This window comes from Cheilinus undulatus, linkage group 4 (genome assembly GCF_018320785.1).
Source record: "Cheilinus undulatus linkage group 4, ASM1832078v1, whole genome shotgun sequence".
Lineage (NCBI taxonomy): Eukaryota > Metazoa > Chordata > Actinopteri > Labriformes > Labridae > Cheilinus > Cheilinus undulatus.
Window position 1 is genome coordinate 25,762,486 of NC_054868.1, and position 21,211 is coordinate 25,783,696.

Consider the following 21,211-nt stretch of genomic DNA (forward strand, 5'->3'; position numbering starts at 1 on the left):
TGCAAAACATTGGTGAACAGATGACTGTTACAGCAAGAGTTGGCTGTAAGTTTGAATGGTAATAAAACTAAAAACCCTACCATCTTATCACCTGAGTGAATCTTTGACACATAATGTTTCTAAAGAAACAAATGACCAGGAAGTTTTGTCCACACTTTCATCTTAATAACTGTATTAACAGAGGACCATCTAGTAAAAAGAGCATTAACTACTGGCTTAAGCTGAGGCCTTAAAAAGTATTTCTTCAGCTTAAAACTTCACATCAGCGCTGTAATGTAGGAAGTAATTTACTCCTCTGAGTTTCTGAAATAAAAACTCTATTCACTCCTATTCATTGAAATGAACCCTAACAGACCTTAGTGACTCAAAATTAAACTAGCAGAAATTTAGGCTTTAATGATTTTGTATTGGTTTACCAAGAAACACAGCTTTACATGAATGTTAAATGAAGAGTTTAACGCTACAGTTGGTCGTAATCAAATGGAGCATATAGCGTTGGATCAGGCTGGCCACGCGGAGCACCACCTTGTATTTGAGATCAGTTGATCTCACGCAACCCCTTATTAGCTGAGAGCCAGCTGATTCGCTCTAAGCAAGCTGTTGGCTAATTGCTGTCATGCTGCCATGTTTAAACTGCTTAAGCCTGGCTCAGTGTTGCTGCTCCCTCTGCAAGCTGCTTTTTGCAACCCTCCCCCATCCCAGCTCCTCTTCTACTGACTTAATCAGTGTCATTATGGCAACCCCATAACACAGAAACCTAAGGGCCGGACTTTGATTCTGATGGTAGTCACACTAGTTTTTTGTGCAAGTAAAGGCACTGTACTGGATAAATGTACACAGCAAGATAAACAACATGTAAACAGAGACAATAAGACCTTTCAATGAGTGCACACAAAATACTTTGTACAGTTAGATCTGCCCAGGTTAAAGCCTCTTACTTGTGATTACTGTGTATGATTAGAGTCTGGTGTCCAGCTGCTCTCAGGAGTAAGTACTGATCCATTAATGCTCCTTCCATGGTTCCAGCGAGTGAAAAGTCTTGTGGAGTCAAGAATCAGCTTTAAGATGAGAGCAGGGCTTGTATTGTGCTTTGGGCTGCACGAGAAGAGTTGGTTTCTGTAGCACTCATCAAAGGAAGGAAAAAAGTAATTTGTACTCGACTGGCCGATTGTTTAAAGTGCTACAATGTAAGGTGAAGCTGGAAGCATGAAGTACACAGTGGAAGGCAATTGGTCTACTTATGTGCGGGCAGTAGTTTGGGCCATGGGGGGGTGGTCACAGTGAGTTTTATTACCTGTCGACCCCCTGCAGAGTATCCTTGATTCTCCTCCAATTAGGGAGGAGATTGTGTCCTTCTGCATGGGCTACTGAAAGGATGAGTCTTTCTAGGATGACTGAACATTCTTGAAAGTTTTTCGCCAAACTACAAACTACAGGTTTCAGGACTGCCATGTACGCTGAGTCTATGTTCATGGCTGATTCCTAACAGTAAGTTAAACTCATGAAAGTGAGAAAAAGGTGCAGCATCAGTTTCACAGCTCTACCTACTCCACCGATACGTCCACATGTCTTGGCTCCAAATGAAGTCGCAAGAATAACATGTCAGCAATTATCATGGGGTATTTCAGATTCACTTTTGGACAATGGAAGGAGATGAGAGATGAAATACACATTTATACAAGTTTTGTACTGCTGCAGTCTGTAAACTGCATATTTCATTTTTTGTTCTCTCCTGAGCAATAATATTACACATCACAAAACTTTTAATTTCTTTACTTACAGTATTGACAAAACAAAGCAAAAGTTGCTGACCATCTTCCTTTACACCTCTCAGATCTGAACCTCTAAGCCTTTAATGTAGAACAGGGGGAGCACTGTCTTTTCTCTTTCACACACCAATACATCTCAGATGCTTCGCCAATCAAATTGGCACCAAAATAAGCCTCATTTCCATCAGGGCGCTCTGTAAGTCACCACTGTGAGGAGTGCACACTCAGCAGATGTGTATGGATGGAAAAATCTGGAATGAATCACCTCTGGTTTGTGTGCTGTTGTGTGCTGACAATTAAAGCTGCTGGTTTATTTTTGCCTTGTACAGAAATAAACAACAATCAAAAATATTCCAACAAATTTTTCACAATTATGAGCGCTTTCAAAAAAAAGCACCAGTTTCATGCATCAAACCATTATTTTCATATTTGAATAACAAGAGTCTCCGTCCCAACAGATGTCAACTCAGCACTTTGCTCTCCTTCTCCTTTTTCCTCTGCTCCCCTGCAGGCTTCCCTTTCTCTTCAATCCATTCATTTGCACACTGACAGCCTTGACACTAAACTATGACTCTGCTCTGTCACAGAGAAGGATGATTCTAATTGAATTATTCCCAGTTTCATTATGACCTGCAGGCCACAAGACAACACAATCACATTAATGTAGAGAGAGAACCACAAAAATCTAAAAAGGTTATTATTATTATCTATAACATACATTTTCTATCTTTATAAGCCAATTCAGTCCAGAAATAAATCTATTTAAGATAAGTGACCTTGGCAGCAAACCTAGTATGTGTGTGAGTCCCTATGTGCTCTGTATGTGAATCTCTAGAGATTTATGTCCAGCAACCTAAGTGTATTATAGACTGAGAACTACAAAGCAGGCTGTATGCTATATACTGTAAACATTTAGACCAAATCATCCCCTCGGTGACCAATTACAGCTACCCTTTGTTTCCTCCTCAGCCAATTACAACTCTCTGTGGTGGCCATGAGAGCAAAATATCACAGACTAGCAACACAAACCATCAAGGAACTGTGGAGGTGGTGGGACCCTTAGCACTTTTTGTTCTGCTCAAAGCAAAGCTATGAAAAGTTTTCAAATCGGTGTCTGGACTCAGCACTAAGAAGCCTCTTTGGGGCGGTTGTCTGTTTATCTGCCTGGTTTTCTGTTTGTCTCAGTTGGCAGCAGGGTCCAGACTACCTACCTGTTTGTCTTCAGACAGAAAAACAGACAAATAAAAACCGTCAATGTCCCGCCTACTGCTTTTTGCAGAAGTCCTACATATTATTTTGGATATTAGGGAAAAGGAAATAAGCACTTTGTCTCCAAAAAAAAAAAGAAAAAAAAAAGAAAAAGGGGAATCATTGGGAAAAGGTGAGGTAAAGTTTATATTAAAAATCAGCTAACTACAATATGGCACTCTAACAGAGAAAAATAGCCTGAGTCAAAATGAAGATGTTTAAAGGTTTGAAGAGAAAAAGAAAAAAAAAAGAATAAACAAAATATAAAAGACTATCCATCACTATAACTTTCTTAAAACTAGCATACAGTGTTCTGCCTTGATGCAATAACTCAACATCAGCAGGAAAAATGAAATTAAAAAAACAAGTCAGTATGGAAATGCTGTAAACAGATGCACTTGTGAATCTAATCTCCAGGATATTCTTGTGAAACATTGGTTGCAAGCGACTTGTTTTATGTCTGTAACAAGCCACTTTGTTTTTTGTTTGTGTCAGCTAACAGAAACAATGCTCCATTTGCTTTAAATATTGCGTACACTAGGAATGGGCTGATGTGGCCGTCATTACATGTGCACTGTGAGGACACCAATTTAAGCTGCCATATTTTGACTGATTTAGGATTACATGTGTACTTGAACTTGCCAGGGTCATCTAACTGAATAAACTTTATGAGGAATAAAAAAAAAGTAAGACAATTTTGAATGGTACCCAGTGGTACACCCTCTTCAATATGGCTCCAGCTTTATTACAGTAACGGACATATTTCTGATGCTGGTATCAGAATCGGAACAACTCTGCTTTTTGGCCACCAGACCAGATACTGTTTGGTGGATGGCAAACACTGCACATCACCAAAAACACAACCATCCCTACTGTGAAGCACAGTGATGGCAGCATCATGCTGTGGGGAAGCTTCTCAGCAGCCAGCCCTGGAGGGCTTGTAAAGATAAAGGGGAAAATGGATTGGGCATATCAGGACAATCCTGGAAGACAATCTTATTCAGCCTGCAAGAGAACTTTTGGTATTGAGAGAGGACTTAACTGATTCACAAATAATGCCTCTACCATGATTATGGGGTCCCAAGGAACAAAAAGAAATCAGTCTTAAGCACTGGATTCAACAAACAATGTATTCCCTATGGCTTGACTGTAACATTATTTTTTCAATCTCTCTGAAAGCACAGGATGGAAAAAAAGTCTTTAGGAGCAAAAAATGATACATCACAAAAAAGGATTGTTACATGCTTCCACTGCCCTGCAGCAAACCTTGTGGAAAGATGGGCATCAGGAGGCAAGAAAATGTGATTTTTATCACACTTGTGTTTACGGTATAAAAGACTTCATCAGGATCTTAATGTAGTTTACTGAAAGCCTGAACTGCAGCCTCGAATAATCCAAAGCTGAGAGATATTTTATTTTCCAAAGCCATTCTATGATAGCAAGGTGAACAAAATATTTCTTCTTACTGGTGTGTTAGATTAGACTGCTGATTTCCTAACACATCACAGCACAGGTTATGAGATAGGCCAATTTTAAAATGGAGGTCCCGAGACACTGCGACAACCGCACTCAGTATAAACGATCCTGCCATCCATTTCAAATCTGACAAGTAAGCCTAGCCTTGTGGATGTCCCTGCCATCTCTAAACTCATTTTTTATATATAAAATTCCAGCAGATTTCCTCTTCTCTGCTGCTCCCAGCAGAGGTGTTATATGTCTACAGAATGACTGCCAAAGGCTGGGGGTCAATACAATACTTCTTCTATGATTTGTGGGAGTTGTCGCAGGCAGTGCACAGTGTAAAAGAGTGCAGTAGGGTCTCTGTAGACATCATTATATTGATCTATACTCCATACATGTGTCATAGCAGTGACCAACGATGGCAGAAAGACAAAGACTATCAGCCCAATCAAGGATGAACAAAGACGTCACTCATCTGTAATGTGATACGGACATTTGCAAGAGCTAATACCTCTTGAATGCATAATTTTTAGTGATCAGTATTAGTCATCCATCTTCATGGGAGCCTGACAACCTGTGTGATTTATTCCGTCAGGTAGATATTGCACGGACTGGACGGAACAAGCCTTAGGGATTTCTCCCAACAGGGTAGATTTACATCTATCCTTGTGTGTGCGTTGGCTTCACATCAGTATCCGTCAGCAGAAACATGCAAGTGTGCTGACGTAGGGGATAAAGAGACACACACCACTGCAGACACGCTGACAGGAAGCTGAGGAGTGTGTCGATTCAGGATCAATACGGCAACTGATAAATCAACGGCACCTTAGGGCCCTCATAGCTCTTTGGTTAAAGTGGGAGTGAGGTGTAATTAGAGCACAATGCTTTAGTACACATTTTAATGCACTATGTGGGCGTAAAAGTGCACATTAATAATGTATAGGATGTAAAGGATCATTGTTTTTTGTCAAACCTGTCGTCAGGATTCATTTCCTCAAGACATCATGCACCTCCTTATACAAATGTGATGAATAAAACAGGCTGCCATTGAAGAAAGTTATCAATACAGCAAATATAACATGTATGTATAAGAAAGACATTCCCTTATTCAAATAATCAAACTGTTTATTGAAAGTTTCAATCAAGCTTATAACTGTCCTCTCTTTTCATAGTAAGCAATAATCCCTGAACTGACATTATGGCTGGTCAATTGGGAAAATTTTGTCTACAAGCTTACTTTAATAACCGTTAAAGGTTTGTGGCTTTGATCAGCTACAAGCCTCCGCTATACCACAGCAAACGTAAGCATAAGTAAACAGTAACTCACCCCTGCAGCTCCTTGACAGACATGGAGATCTTGAGGTTATGTCCCAAAACATGCAGGGCAGTAAGGATGTCCGCCCACTGGACCATCTCTCCCAGAGGACCCCCCTTCAGCACCTTGGGGCTGAAAACATCTCCAGACTCCTCTGTCAGGAAGCCGACGTGGACCAGGATCTGAAAGGAAACAGGAACACAATGTGGTAGAGTCTAGGTTAACGTCTGTGGAGAAGCTGCAAAACAAAGATTCATATGAGAAGAACACTAATTGCAAGACATATTTTGATGTTTGGCTTAATATTTAATCACTTCAGAAGCTTGTTAAATTTTCAATGATGGCATATCAGTTTATATTAAAGACTATTACAGCTTTAGTCTATATGTTATAGTCTCAATCAACCTTTAAATTGGTTACAAAAGCACTGTACCTTTAAGATTGCCACATAGGATACGATACAGTACGATATGATTTATTTTTTTGAATCCTTTGGGGAAATTTGTCGTTGACTCCAAGTCCTGCACCCATACAGCTGCCATCAGATTAATAAAGAGAACATTAAGCAACAACAATTCCCTTGTAAACATAAATACACAAATAAAGAAGTACATTCCAATGAAAACAAAGAACCAGCATACAGTTTATTGCACATACACCTTGCTAGTACTGTGTTGGACCCCCTTTTGCCTTCAGAATTGCTTTAATTGTTTGTGGCATAGTTTCAACAAGGTGTTGGAAACATTCCTCAGAGATTTTTGTCCATAATGACATGATAGCATCACACAGTGGCTGCAGATTTGTCAGCTGCAAATCCATGATCCAAATCTCCTGTTCCATCACATCCCAAAATTGCTCTACTGGATTGAGATCTGGTGACTCTTGATGTCATAGGAGTACTGTGAACTCACTGTCATGTTCAAGACACCACTTTGTAATGATCTGAGCTTTGTGCATTATCCTGCTGGAAGTAGCCATCAGAAGATGGTCATACACTGTGGTCATAAAGGGATGGACATGGTCAGAAACAATACTCAGATAGTCTGTAGTGTTTAAAAAATGATCAATTGGTACTAAGGGGCCCAAAGTGTGCCAAGAAAATATCCCCCACACCATTACACAACTACACCACCCTCAACTGTTGACACAGAGCAGGATGGATCCACCCGTTCATGTTGCTACACCAATGTTTTTCTAACTCCTATCGTCCATTTTTGGTGAACCTATGTGAATTGTAGCCTCAGTTTCCTGTTCCTGGCCAACGGGAGTGGCACCCAGTGCAGTCCTCTGCTGCTGTAGCCCATTTGCTCCAAGGTTCGAAGTGTTATCGATTCAGAGATTGTATTCTGCATACCTTGGTTGTAATGAGTGGTTATTTGAGTTAAGGTTGCCTTTTTGTCATCTTAAACCAGTCTGCCCGTTCTCCTCTGACCTCTAACATCAACAAGACATTTTCATCCACACAACTGCCGTTCACTGGATATTTTCCCTTTTTTGGACCATCCTCTGTAAACCCTTGAGATGGTTGTGTGTGAAAACCCAATAGCGCAGCAGTTTCTGAAATGCTCAGGCCAGCCTGATTCTGATGCTCAGTTTGAACTTCAGCAAGTGAGGAAAAAAATATGGCAAGATAAAATATAGAAAGGTAAAAATAGGAAAAGTAATGGTATAATGGTACTGCTACAGTCAAGTTTAGCAAACCTATTAATTTTAAGACATGACGCCTGAGTAGAAAAGTTAAATATGGTGGCAAGATTAAAATTATACATAACCATCTTTTCCCCCTCTAAAATTAGGTTGATTAACCCAGAGTTCACTTGAGACCTACACCATCATCATACTGTATTTTTATAACCTATTTATTTACAATTAAAGATGGAGGGAAGGCTGAAGTTACTCTTGAAAAAGTAACACTTCATCACAAACAGGTCAAGGCAGCAATAAACAGGAAAGGGTGCACATTTTTCATGGACTCTACATTATTTGAATACCCATTTACATACATTATAATGATTCCTTAATACAGTTTAATAGTTTATGATGTCCTGCAGCTGATTATGGCATTTTCTGAACTCCTCATTAACTCTTTTTAAAGTTCATATTCCCTACTTTTCAATAACAACCTTAAAGTGTACATTCATTCATCAGTATTATCACAAAGAGCATTTATTAGACTCACATACTTAAGGGCAAGATGCACTGATAGTTGTTCAGTAATTTATATATAAATTATGTAAAATGTGTATATTTCAAAGCAGATTTAATTAATCTCATTTCCATTATAATATTTATAGATGTGTGGGTGCTGTGTAAAGTTAAGCTCCTTGAAAGTTAAGCTTGTGCAGTGCAAACTGTTTTAATGAGTTTGAGGATTAGAATCATTAGAATTTCAGACTCTTCCAAAAGAAAATTATGGAAACCAAAAAGTAATTCTTTTGAAATCCCCAATGAATTATCCCCACATGCCCCACTGGAGCAGCATATGCATGTAGAAATCCATCATAATGGACTTGACTGTACAACTCATTTCATATGCACTGTATGTCTCTGCAGATAACTGTATCTAATTTCTCTGCACCCCCATGGGGAAATGCCCTTTGTTTTAACACATTATGTTACACGCGTGATGCAGTTATCACAGTCTATATGTTCCGGTGTAAAACAACTTTGCACACAATCCAATCATGCATGTCCATGAAGCTGCTGCATAATTACTGCTTCACACCGAGAAATAAGCAACACGTTGCCTTTCACACCGGATTAAACACAACCATGTCTAAATGTTGCTCTGCTGAGTAATCCTGATTAACAAACACAGCATGAACACATCCATGAAACACACAAAATAAGCTCAAAGCCAACTGTGGGAGCTTTGCCAGAAAGTTCCCCATGTCTCATGCTAGCATTGGGTCTCACTCTGGCTTGTAGGTGAGTTAATGTGCATCCTCACATATTTACAGGCCTAGAATGACTACTCTAAAAACTGAGACTGAGAAAAATACACATCTCATATGTCATTTTTGGGATAATTTTGTGGGCAAAAGAAAAAAATGAATAGCAAAGCAACTGCAGTCGTTCCACTGATGTCATAAAGTTAACGTGCAGAATGCATGTAAAACATCAGACAATGGTGCGTATGCAGCAGAGTCAAGCTCCAGTGACACTCCAGCTGGCGTGAAAAATCCCCTGATTTAATAAGCCTGCTCTATTAACTTCTGCTTCATAAAAAAGATAAGTGAAATTTAATTACAGTTTGGGTGGCAGATGGCAAGAGTGAGAATTTGTGGCGCCAGTACTGTTCACTCTCCTGGCTCAGTGGTGGTTGTGGTGCTGGTGAGGCTGGATCACACAAACACTGGCAAACACGCAATACTGGAGACAGAAGGGGGCCGACTTTCACACACTGGCAGCAGCAGCAGCAGCACTAACGCGGCTAAACAAATATGAGAAATATCACAGAGTGGAAGGAGAGCTGAATAACTCTGGAATGGATTCTATAAAACTGGCATCCATACACAAATGCAAAGTTTATATAGAGAAGCTGCTTTACATAACTGGCAGCTTGAGTCTGGATGTGACTACTGATGAGCGACTTCACTTTCTCTCTAATAGGCAGGATTTATCTTCATTTACAAATGTTAGCTGCTCTGTTTGGTATCTGAATTAGAGAAGAGTTAAATGAAACACACCAGAATGAGGCTAAGGAAAGAGGCAGCCTTTAAATTACAAAAAGGGAATCAAAAGGTAGAAGGTGAGAAACAAAGGGACATGTTTCTGACTGTGCAGATCAACACCTTTACCTCTGAGACAACCTCATATGTATGCTCATGCACTTGCATGTAAATGAACTACAGAAAAAGCCATGAAATGGGAAGATGAGGGAGTATCTCAAGCTCAAGCTGTACTTCCACATAAACTCCTGTTATCAAGGCCAGCTTCCTCCCACAGGAGTCTGATCACACATGAGAGAGTAGAGAGCTCTTTATTCAGTGGACTTATGCTAGTCCCAGATGGCATGTGTCTGATAATGGATCTTTAATGTTGTGTGTTTTTGTTTGTTTGCGTACATGAATGAGCTGTGTGCGGGATGTTTGTATGTGTTAAGCATGAACGCTCCCTGTCAGCTCGGGGGGATTCTCAAAAAGAACCAAAGCTACTCACTATGTTAGCATCCTTTGGGGATTTAGCACAAAGACATGGCAAACCCCACTGAGACAGGCAGAGAAGCACGATGACAATCTCACTCACCTCTATAACTAACTGCTGGGTGCATTTTTTCACGCGCCACCTCTCTCACACAAACTCTCTTCTGGATGTGTTTTTTGGGATTATGTAACAGGTTTAAGCTTAAAGAAATCTTCAGTGTTTGATGTGAAAAATGTTTCATGCTATACAAGTACACGTCTGTATAAAATCCTTGAAAAGTCCTTGGTGTGCACACTCAAGAGCAGGAGAGTAGAAGTGGCTCTTGAGTACGTTGTAGCACTCCACTGTTCCACTCTGCTCCACTCATCACTAACAGGCTAACGACGGGAGAATGCTAATGCCTGTTTCTGCATCTGTTAGCGCACATGTACATGTGTGTTTGACTCCAAGGGTGTGTGAGACCCTGTTCACTCACGCTCCATAGCCCTCATGAAGGTCGCAGCTGTCAGTTGGAAGGCCACGGGTGGGAACACAAGCTGGCACTGCCAACCATCGCTTCCCTACCCTTATTTTCACCTTTTCCATCATCCTTCTTTTTAAGCCTCTACTGACTACTTCCTTTTCTCTCTTTCTCCTCACGTTTCATCTCCTTCTTGTCACATCCCTGCGACCTAACCCCCACCACTCCGTTCTCTTTCCTCCTCATCTTTACTTCCTTATGCCCCCCTTACACCCCCAATATACTTACTTCACCTTCCATATCCCATTAGTCTGTAACACTGTCTGCACTTCATCAGTCAGGGGTCAATTTACTCTCAGGAGGGCAGACACATGGAGACAGGAAATTAGCAGTTAGGCATGTGCTGACAAACACACTAAATGTGAACGCTTGAAGCACACAGAGAAGGCACAGATGCACGGATTCACTTGCTGGGACACTTAAGGTAACACTGCACATATAGAGAATACGCTGGAGGAGGTTAACAGGATACGGTCAGTGTCTTTAAATATGTGCTATCATCTCTTAAAAACCTTTCATAGCTGAGCATAATGTCCCTACTTTGATGTCTAGTTGAATTGTATTATCTCTGAACTCTAAAAGCACTGTGGAAATAGACAGATTATACACAAAATAAGAGATTTCCAAGAATATCTGAGGCAGGCTTCGACTTCACTCACAGCGGCACTCTGCATACAAAAGCGTCCGCCTCTTAAACACATTTGACTGCGCATAAATCTCTTCTGCTCTGATTGTAAGGTAAAAAAAAAGAAACCTTCAGAATAAGTTCCTGCCTTTGACAGCTAAAAGAGTCGTCTTGTCTTTTCTCTTATTCTCCTCTCGCTCTAGATCTTTTCTCCTGCCATACTTGCCATCTCTGCTCTGCTAATTTATTCTTTTTCTGGGTAAACATCCACTCTGCTCACAATCAAAGCGAAGCCAAACAAGGATACAGAGCAGAATCAACAGAGTCCTGTTGGAAAAGCAAAGACTGCAAACTCATGCAGGCAGTAGGTTTTGATAATAGCAAAGTTTAGGTGTGCACAAAGCGTATTCACGTCGAATGATTGATTTTACTGAGGTCAGCATCAATTAAAACCCAATTTGTTCTTCTTCTTCATGTAAAGTAAGTACTTCATTTTAGATAAATGAAAATGAATCTCCCAGTGAGGGAAACAGTCAAAAACATTAAATTTGATTGGTACTGACAGAAATTTAATTTCCAAATAAAATGTATGACATTCTGCCTTTGGCTTCAATTTTAACGATATCCAATTAGCAGTCATGCTCAGGCACACACATACAAACCCACACAGACAGACACAAACACATTTTCACTTCAGCTTCTAATTATTGTGATAAACAGCTTCTGACAGCCAAGGCTAACTCTTGCTAACGCCAAGACATCTGCTGTTGAGATAGCTGCGGCACGTTGTAAGGCATAAAGGCTTCTCGAGCAGCCACAGAGCCGTGATAGAGGATAACAAATCCCCTCTGTGCACTACAAGAAAAGAGAACATCCATCTCAATGACAGAGGACTATTTCCACCCTTGTTAACTTATTTTAGAGAGATGAGGGCAGAGGGAAACATTTTGGGGAGAGGGAGCAGAATCAGAGCATAATCTGCCTACTCACATTAAACCATACATTCATCGCTATTTTGGTAAGATTATGAGTCTACTCAGACTAAGATAGGAAATGCAGAGTAGGTGGAGAGGCTAGAGACAGTAAAAGGTTACACACAGCAAAAAAGTTTCTAGGACTCCCAAAGTTTTAATTACACATTGCTTTCATTGACATTTGGAGAAGTGGGACTCTATATTATACCCCTAGTTTTATATTAAATCCACTTTTTAATGAAATAGCCAGCATCAATAGCTACCTTAGCCTTACTGTCTTTGTCTAAGCGGTACCTCACGACTCCTCTCTCTGCCTTCATCAATCCCCTCCTAATCCATATTCCACAGTACTTTCATCACTTCCACCCACCTCCATTCATGCCCTTCTTTTCTCGTCTTATTCTTCTCCCTCTGGCACTGGCACATGCTTGGCCTTTCATCTTAATCCCGATCATTCATCAACATCATTTCTTACCTTTTTTCTCCTCCTCTCTCCATCTCCCTCATCTAACCTTCCATTCCTCTCCCCTTTCTCTCACACTGGGCCTTTGGCATGCACAGCTAAGGCAGTCTTCAATGCCAGCAAAAGTGAGATGTAACAATTTAACTGCATGGAGTCTGCAGTAAATTCTTATTTAACAGTGTACAGAAGTATTTTCGAAACAGATACATAATGACACCTACACAGAAATTATGCAGGAAGAATGCAAGAGAATGCAATGAATGCCCTTCATTACATTTTATATCATTTATCAGCCACCACCATTTAGATGCAGAACCCAATGAGAAAAAGGGGTTTTTATATGCCTAACTGCTTGACTGGATGCTCATGCTTCCCTTATACATCTCTGAATCAAAAAACAGTTAGCTAGCCTTGAATACTCAATTTAAGTATGTGCCATCATAGTGAGTAAGAGTGTTGTTAAACATTCAAAATAGTACATACCTTCACATATCAGTGTTAGTTTAAAATGAGTACTAATGTATTTCACCTGCTAGAGTTCAGTTTATTTGCTGTGCATGCTTCTTTATTTATTGCTGTTTTGTATTGGAGTATTATATAACACCCTTCATCCTAGACTTGTTTGGTCAGTTTTTTCCTTATCCACATTTTATAAGTCTCACAAATGAATGTCATTAGAGAACCTAAACAATGTCCTCCATGAGCAATCATTTTTTAATTTTCTCTCACTCTCACCTTCTTCTGGTCCCTCCACCGTTGCTCCAGCTTGATATCGAGACGGTTGGCAGCTGTTGCCCACTGCTGTGCGAGGCGGCGAATTCTGCGCTTCATGAAGCTGAGGGACTCCTTTCCTGTCCCGACCTGATCCAACAGTACAGAGAGGTCTGTGCGGAAAGCAGCCTGGGGACAAAAAAAAAATGGAAAAAATAGAAGCAAAGATATAAGTTAGAAGTCAAAGGAGGTTTTAGGTGGAAAGGGGATAACTGTTATTTAAATGCTTGCATTAAACAGGTGTGTCCATCAGATCCTTGGAGGACTAAAGTAGTGTCAGCTGAGAAAAGTGCTGATATTGTTAACAACAGCATGAAAAACTAAGAAAAGTTCACACTTAACAAAATCAGTTAGGTGAAGCATGAGAGAAAGAAGGACAAGGGATCAATAGTGAGCTGTTTGAGCCAAATTTACAGGTAAGTTACCTTTAATTGTTACTCTCCACTCTGCTGCTGTGAAGTCTTCATTATTTTTCAGAAGATGATGAATTTGATGATGATTAAATATTTTTTTGCATGTTTGTGATGAATATAAGGTACAGTGTATGGGTGTGCATTTGTGTTGTATAAGATGAGATTGTTGAAGTTTCTACTGAAAATGTTTTTGTGTGTTAATTTGGCGTTGTCCATGGTGCTGACTGACAACTGTCACGTATAGAGAGTGAAGGAAGGAGAAAGGCTGTAAACACTTCTTTCCACTCTCTGGTAGAGATTCTGAGTGATTATCGTGATTGCTCCGGTATGTCCGTCAGATTGTACTGATGATGCAGTCGTGACCCATGATCATGGATGCTGTTGTTTGTTGAATGGACCAAAGCGTGCCTTTCCTACTGCATTCCCGTATGTGACGTAGACAGACAGACCGCAGTATGTGATAGAGAGAAGACATGAAGTAGAGAAGGTTTCATCTTTAGGTCAACAGTAGGCAGCTACAATATCCTACATTCCCTCTGTCTGACAGCAAGTCTGACTGGAGAGTTATCAGTGTAAAAAAACATATCAGTGGATGGCCACATACCTTTGCTCCATCAGTAATGTTGATAAGTAAAGACTTAATTGCATCACCCCCTTATTGTAAGGTTCAAATGTGTTTTCCAGCCCTTCAAAGATTTTCTGGAAGGGGGTATAAGCAAAAAAAGCAACTTTGCATATCATCTCAATAATCTTTGGACAGAATTCAATTTTCAAAAGCTATTTGCTTCCCATCAATAAACTTTGCATGATTCCTGTATTGTTTTTCTGTTCCTGCAACCAGCAGATAAACTTTGCTGTGTGAGGCCCAGCTCTGAGATTTGCAATGCAACAAACCTGTTTAAGAATAGCACTGGGAACAGTTGCAGTTATCTGAACTGAGCTGCGCATATAGCTCGAACAATAATCAAGGTGATGTTAATGTGCAATACTGTCCTTCTTGTAAACACAGTCTCAAGTTTAAACTTGCCTTGCCCCAAGTCTTTGGCCTGAACTGTGTCTGTTATTGTGATGTCTTATTCACTGCTGGACTGATCAACACATCGACCAAAGATCAAAGATAATTTGCTTCTTTGTTGTTCCTCTGACTTTCTAAAAATTACAACCATCAGGTGATATTTTAACTTACCTATAACTCTTATCATAAAGTAACATACCTATTAGAGCCCGACTGATATGGGATTTTTGGGGCCGATGCCGATATCGATATTGGGGGCTAAAAAAAGCAGATATATATTGCCTGATAACGGATATTTTGGCCGATATATAAAAGAAGGACATTGATATACACAGGATATATACTGTATATGAACACAAATGTGGACATATGAATAACCAGTTGCATTTATCTTTGTTTATTTCACAAAGATGCAACTTAGATGACATTAAAATGCTGTATAATAGTCTTATACTGTGGCTGTGGACAATATTAGACAGGAAAATGATAAATGGAGAGCCATATTTACATCGTTGTGGCAAATATGCACATAGAATATGTTTACAATGTGTTTCTTGATAACCCTGAGGAAGGCCACAAGCTTAAATGCGCCTGTTTTATAAAGTTGTTCTCTAAAGATCTACTATTAGCAGAGGTGTGGACTCGAGTCAGACTCAAGTCACAATTTTGATGACTTTGGACTCGACTTGACAATATCATCAAAGACTTGCAACTCGGACTTGGACTTTGACATCAATGACTTGACTCAGGACTTGACTTGGACTTTAGTCCGATGACTTGAAAATACTTGAGATTTTCAGTGAGTGTGCTGAGTAAAATGTGCCCCCATTCAAAGTGTTCAACTAACGCAGTGATACCCAACCCTCTCGAGCCGCATGTGGCTCTTTAGTGGCCGGTGGCGGCACTTTTAAGGCTTACTTTAAAAACATCCCCCCAAATCCTCTATAAATATAAGTCCACACAAAGAAGACAGACTTTAACTTCCAAATTCAAATGAAAACTTGTGGGTTATACCATTGGATGTGTGCTGGACGGAGGAATGTGCGTAAAAGAGCACTGAGGAAGTCCACTGGTGTCGCGTTTCTTCATTAAGTTCATTTATAGAGGTGTGCTGTCTTGTGTTCAAATTGAAGCTTCTAATGCTCTCGTTTAAACACATTTCTTCAGTCACTCCCTGCCGATGCTCTCCCATACTCGTATTTGATGATGACTTTTATGGTGCGCATCATCATCAACGAGCCAAACACAGACAGATCACATTTTGAAATCATGTAAAATTGAGTAAAACTTGTCCAAATGTGGGTGTTTTATTTGATCTTAAACATACTAATGATAAATTCTGTCAAAAGGGCAGAAACAGAAAAATGAAAGCAACAAACTGGCAGGGCAGAAAGATTTGTGAGGGGGAGCTGCAGGTGTGAAGCAGGGCCGGTTTAAGCCATTTGGAGGCCCAGGCAAAGACCAATATGGGGATCGTCCCCCTTTAGCCAAAAGCAATAACAATGAGAGGAAAAAAATAGAAGGCACAATTTTTTTTAAGATTTATTTTTGGGCCTTTTCATGCCTTTATTTGATGGAGGAAGGACAGTGGATAGACTTGGAAACAGAGAAGAGAATGGGGAGAGACATGCGGTAAAGGACCTCAGGCCAGACTCGAATCCGTGCCGCCCCCGTACATGGGTAGCGCCTTAAACCACTCGACCATCTGCGCGCCCAGAAAGAATAACTTTAAGTTAACTGTCACAGAACTACAGTAAATGTCAAAATATTAAATATAAATACCCAAACAGACACCATGATTCATTGGCTCTTTTTTTGTGTATTCACTAGGAGGCAGTCATTGTGTTCACATAACTTGACGTCTTATAACTTAACACATAACACATAACTTGAGGTTAAGAACTGGTTATAACACCTTAAACCTAATGTTGACCAGTCAAACATGTTCACTCACAAACACACACAAACCCTATAAATCCACTCACACACCTATAAATATACACCAACTCACCACACAGACACACACACTCACATTAGATGAGTTAAAATGACTGTACAACGTCTTCAGAAGTTCATTTGTTGTTGCACCACTTAGCACTGATTATATCCTGAATGCTATGTCAGCATTCTTTTTCTGTGTGATTAAGTTCTGTCAGACTGGTCTTATTTTATTTAAAAAAATAAATCAATTCAAAATGTATTCATTGTATTTGTCAAATTTAATAGATTGTTACATTGTTAAAATGGCATTTTATTTGGTAAACAGTGCTTATGACTTGTAAGGACTCGAAAATTTCAAGCCTATGACTTCAGATTTGACTCAACTTGTCTTGTCTTTACTTGAGACTTGACTTGGACTTGCACGTCTTTACTTGAGACTTGACTTGAGACTTGGGATTAAAGACTTGAGACTTACTTGAGACTTGCAAAACAATGACTTTCTCCCACCTCTGACTATTAGTGAAACTTTCTGTCTCCACACTGGTAGAATATGTCACAGGAAAGATAAACACCGTATGAATGCTTTTCTGGTTTGTGCTTTTCAAAGTAAAAGCCCGGTTTAGCATTTCTATAGGAATACTCCATTCACTTGTACAGAATGCTTTTATTTTGAAAAGTTTGTGACACACTTCCTCTGTACACTAAATCAAGCAGCTTTTAGCAGTGTTTACTGAGGTAAAACTTATGAAGAAGGACAGGGCTTTGAAAGCAGGGAGATGCGGCTGACATGCAGAAAACTCGCGCCCTGCACAAGGACGGGGCTACCTGTGAGTGCTTAGGGACGGAGAGGGGCCCATGGCAGCAGCGCTGCTCAGTGAGAAGAGCAACAAAGATACGTGCTTCTATGTCAGAGTCTCAAAAACTCTCCAGTAACACCAGAATAAGTCGCTAGATTTGTCGCTAGTTGCTTTTTTGAAAAAGAGTCGCCAGAGGGGTCTGAAAACTTGTTAAATATAGCGATGAAGTCGCTAAGTTGGCAACACTCAGTGAGGGAGAGCTGCTGCTGCACTCTGCGTCTGAGGCGGAGGGGACAGGCACTCAGGCTGAGTTCAGCATGGGGACATAACCCAAAGCGACAAGAGCAGAGACAATCACCACGGAGCAAAGAAAAGTTATTATATCGGCTACATTTTGGCCGATGTTAATTAATCTGTAAAGTGCTATAATCGGCCCAATTAATCAGCTCGCCAATAAATCTGTCGGGCTCTTATACCTATAAAGTGAATTCTCTGAGCATAGCAGCCTCAGTAAACCATTAGCTCTCTTTTTGAAAATCTTCGCATTGTTAGACTTGTTTTGCCTTGGATTGTGTAAAAAAACTGTGCTGTAAAGCAATGTAAATGTTATAGTAGGTATAGATTTAAAAGAGGAACATGCCATTCGCAAATTTAATATTTTTTAGCCAATGAAACCTTTGTTACAAATCTTTTTGTTGGCTTTTCTAAGAAGGTATTTTGGTATTCCCTACAAATGGAGAAAATCCCCCGTTGGTAGAGTTTTTAAAGAATAAATCATTTTGCAACATGCCACAATATCTGCCTTGCAGTTGCTTATGTGTAAAATAAATATTTCAAGAAAACGTTTGTCCTTAGAGAACCTTTTCCCCCCCTGCTATTAGTTTCCCAATGTCAAAGAAATGTATGGTAAGAGGGTACAACAGCATTCATTTTCCAGCTACTGCTGCTCTAAAAAACTTGTCTCCTCTGAGGACAACCTTGGCTGAACTCTGTTTGTGTGAAAGATACAGGAAGACTGTAATCCACAGTTCAGTAATTTGGGTCACAGGGCAAGATGGAGATATCAGTCTTCATTTACACTGACATTCTGCTTTGCCTCCCGGAAATTTTACTGCTTCCACAAATAAATAACCTGTAAAAAACAAGGTGAAAGCATACAGGAAAAGATAATGCACACACATCACTTTTATGACTGCTTTAAACTTTTATGATTACTTTGTGCTCTAAAATAAACATGAAAAAGGCTGAAAAGGCCACTGTAGATGTGAACACTGCAGTCTGAAAGAGTGTGTGCACGCTGTCATAATTTAATTTTTCAGACATATCAATCTTAGGAGGTTATAACCCCAGCTTTGTTAAAATCTCGTAAAAACGTGAGGTTGTTTTGTTGACTTTTGGTGCTGTTTTTTCTGTATAATTGCACTCTTAGTAAATACAAAAAAAATGTGAAAATACATTAGCAGGTAAATAGTGAAGCACTAGTTGATGTCAAGTTATTTTTTAAATTAAAAAGTTTCTAATAATTTCTATTCCTGTCAATAGATGATCTCACTGTCAGTTTTTGACAGTACACTTCTCTTGAACCTCTCATCACTGCCCATCAACACCTGTCCAGCATCTGCTGTGTGATGGCATTTTCTGACAGTGCTTGGCGCAGAGCAAAAGAATTGCAATGATGATCAAGTCTTTTCCTTTTCTCTGAATTTGAATTAATTTATGGTTTTCTGACTCCCTAAAAGCCAAGTAGTAATTTAAACACTGGATATGATCCTCAGATGGCTCTCTTCGTAGTACCAGTCTGTCTAGAATTAATCTATTAATATTTTCATTGCACCATGACCCAGAAAGCAATGTTAGAAAAACAAGAGAGGATAATGTTGAGAAGGGGGCAGCCCTGTTTTGATAATTAGTCTGAAGAGGGTCAGATGAAGGTTAACTATTTTGTTGTAATGGGGGCAGAGATCTCACAGTCTTGTTACTGAACAGCTTCTATTGAGCATAAGGGACTGTTTTCTTCTCCCTAATTTAAGATTGCTCTTGACCTCTGACTGACAACACAATGAGAACTATTAATCTTTATGACCATAATTTTGAGATATCTTTTAATTTTAGGGTGTCTCACACTTACTATATAGAGGGGACAATTTGGGACAAACGTTGGAGATGGAAATACTCAAGTGGGAGTATTTTTGGTTTTGTTTAACTGTGATCATAACAAGTTCATGTCTTATTCAACCATCCAGGCAGCTGATATGGACAACATCTTTGCCTAATTTAATCTCATTTTTTTCCCAACTTCATTAAATCGACTGTTCTTATCTAAAGAAAAATAATTAACTTTAATTTACAAAAATGCATTACATACTGTAGCTAGTAAACAAAAGACAAGGTCAGAACCAACAGGAGAATGCTCATTAACATGACACATGACAAAACAATGCCGAGCTTCACCATGTTTGCAACATGTTTTATTCATGTCACAAGGGCAATGCTGCTGTTATTTCCCACAATGCTATTTGTTTGTTTGTTATTGAAATCATGTTAGTGTTCTTACTAGTGATGCAATGGAAAAGAAACCTCTTCATTAAAAATGACAAACACTATCTAAGCTGGACAAGCATAAATCATAAACCATATATCAGTTCAGTTAAAAAGTTTGAATGGGTTGAGATAAAGCACTCCTAATAATAAGAAGCACTCTTTAAAAAAGAAACTCATGTCTGATTTTTCATTAATTTGATCCACCGTGTTTTTCCACATAACCTCAGTGATCTTAGCACGTCTCAGTGAGAGGCCTGGTCGTGCTTTGGCCTCTCTGAGCAAACTGAAAAGAGAGCAGTTCCACAACTTGACTGTTTTTATTCAAGCTTAATGAAAAGAAGCAAGTTTAAATTTCAGGGTTAATGGAGAGAATAATATTTTTTTCACAGAGCAGTAGATAGAGATCCTAAGCTTTTCTGGCAACAGAGTAACAATATAGTTTTGTAAAATAAAACTTCTCATTATTTTTCAGCAGACTGGGAAGTTTGACACACAGTACCAGTTTTTGATCTTTGACTGTACTGTATAGATGATACTTCAACATATATTTGCTCTTCCTCTCCCACACTTGAGTGAATATTTCTCTTTGACTGTCACAATAAAGTAAACTGATTTGAAAAACTCTAGAAGGACTTACTATGATTTCATAAAACCCAGGATTGACCTCAAAGATGTATGTAAATTCATTTCCCATCATTTTTAATACCTTGAAGAAATGTTCATGTATGCTCATACTTGTCATAAAAAGCTAAAGAACTTGATTGACTTAAGTTTACTTGTTTGAAACAAAAAAAAATTAGTAACTTTTTCACTGCAATGTCAGACTGAACAGATACGGATGGTTGAAAAAAATGTAGTTGTGTTTACTTGAAAATCCAATACAGCTTTTTAACTCTCTTACTACTCTTAACTCAATTAAACATTTCAATCTCAGTTTTCTTCACTTGAAATAAAAAATTTAAAACTAGCACAGCACACTTAAAATAATACGGTTAGCATCAGTATTTATTACTCAGAAATAATACATTGGTGGGATTGCAGCACATTTAAAATATCTAACTCACAAAATTCAACTTTAGTTTACTTGTCATTTCTGAGGCAACTGTCACATTATTTTTAAGTAAGCTCAACTCATTTTATTTTACAGTGATCCTTCACAAAAGCAGTAAGCTGCTACAAACACTTCTGACAGCGGTGTTTTATAATTTGTGG

At 39.2% G+C, this 21,211-nt stretch overlaps 1 protein-coding gene across 1 annotated transcript in view; it reads right to left on the bottom strand.

Moving 5' to 3' along the window:
- LOC121507973 (alpha-1,6-mannosylglycoprotein 6-beta-N-acetylglucosaminyltransferase B-like) overlaps positions 1-21,211 on the bottom strand; it is a 187,880-nt gene that overhangs the window by 68,683 nt on the left and 97,986 nt on the right. The window contains exons 7-8 of the mRNA XM_041784406.1: positions 13,257-13,421; positions 5,806-5,975 (exon numbers count right to left, since the gene is read on the bottom strand). Of these exons, the coding sequence (XP_041640340.1) occupies positions 5,806-5,975; positions 13,257-13,421 (335 nt within the window). The remainder of the gene's footprint in view (positions 1-5,805; positions 5,976-13,256; positions 13,422-21,211) is intronic.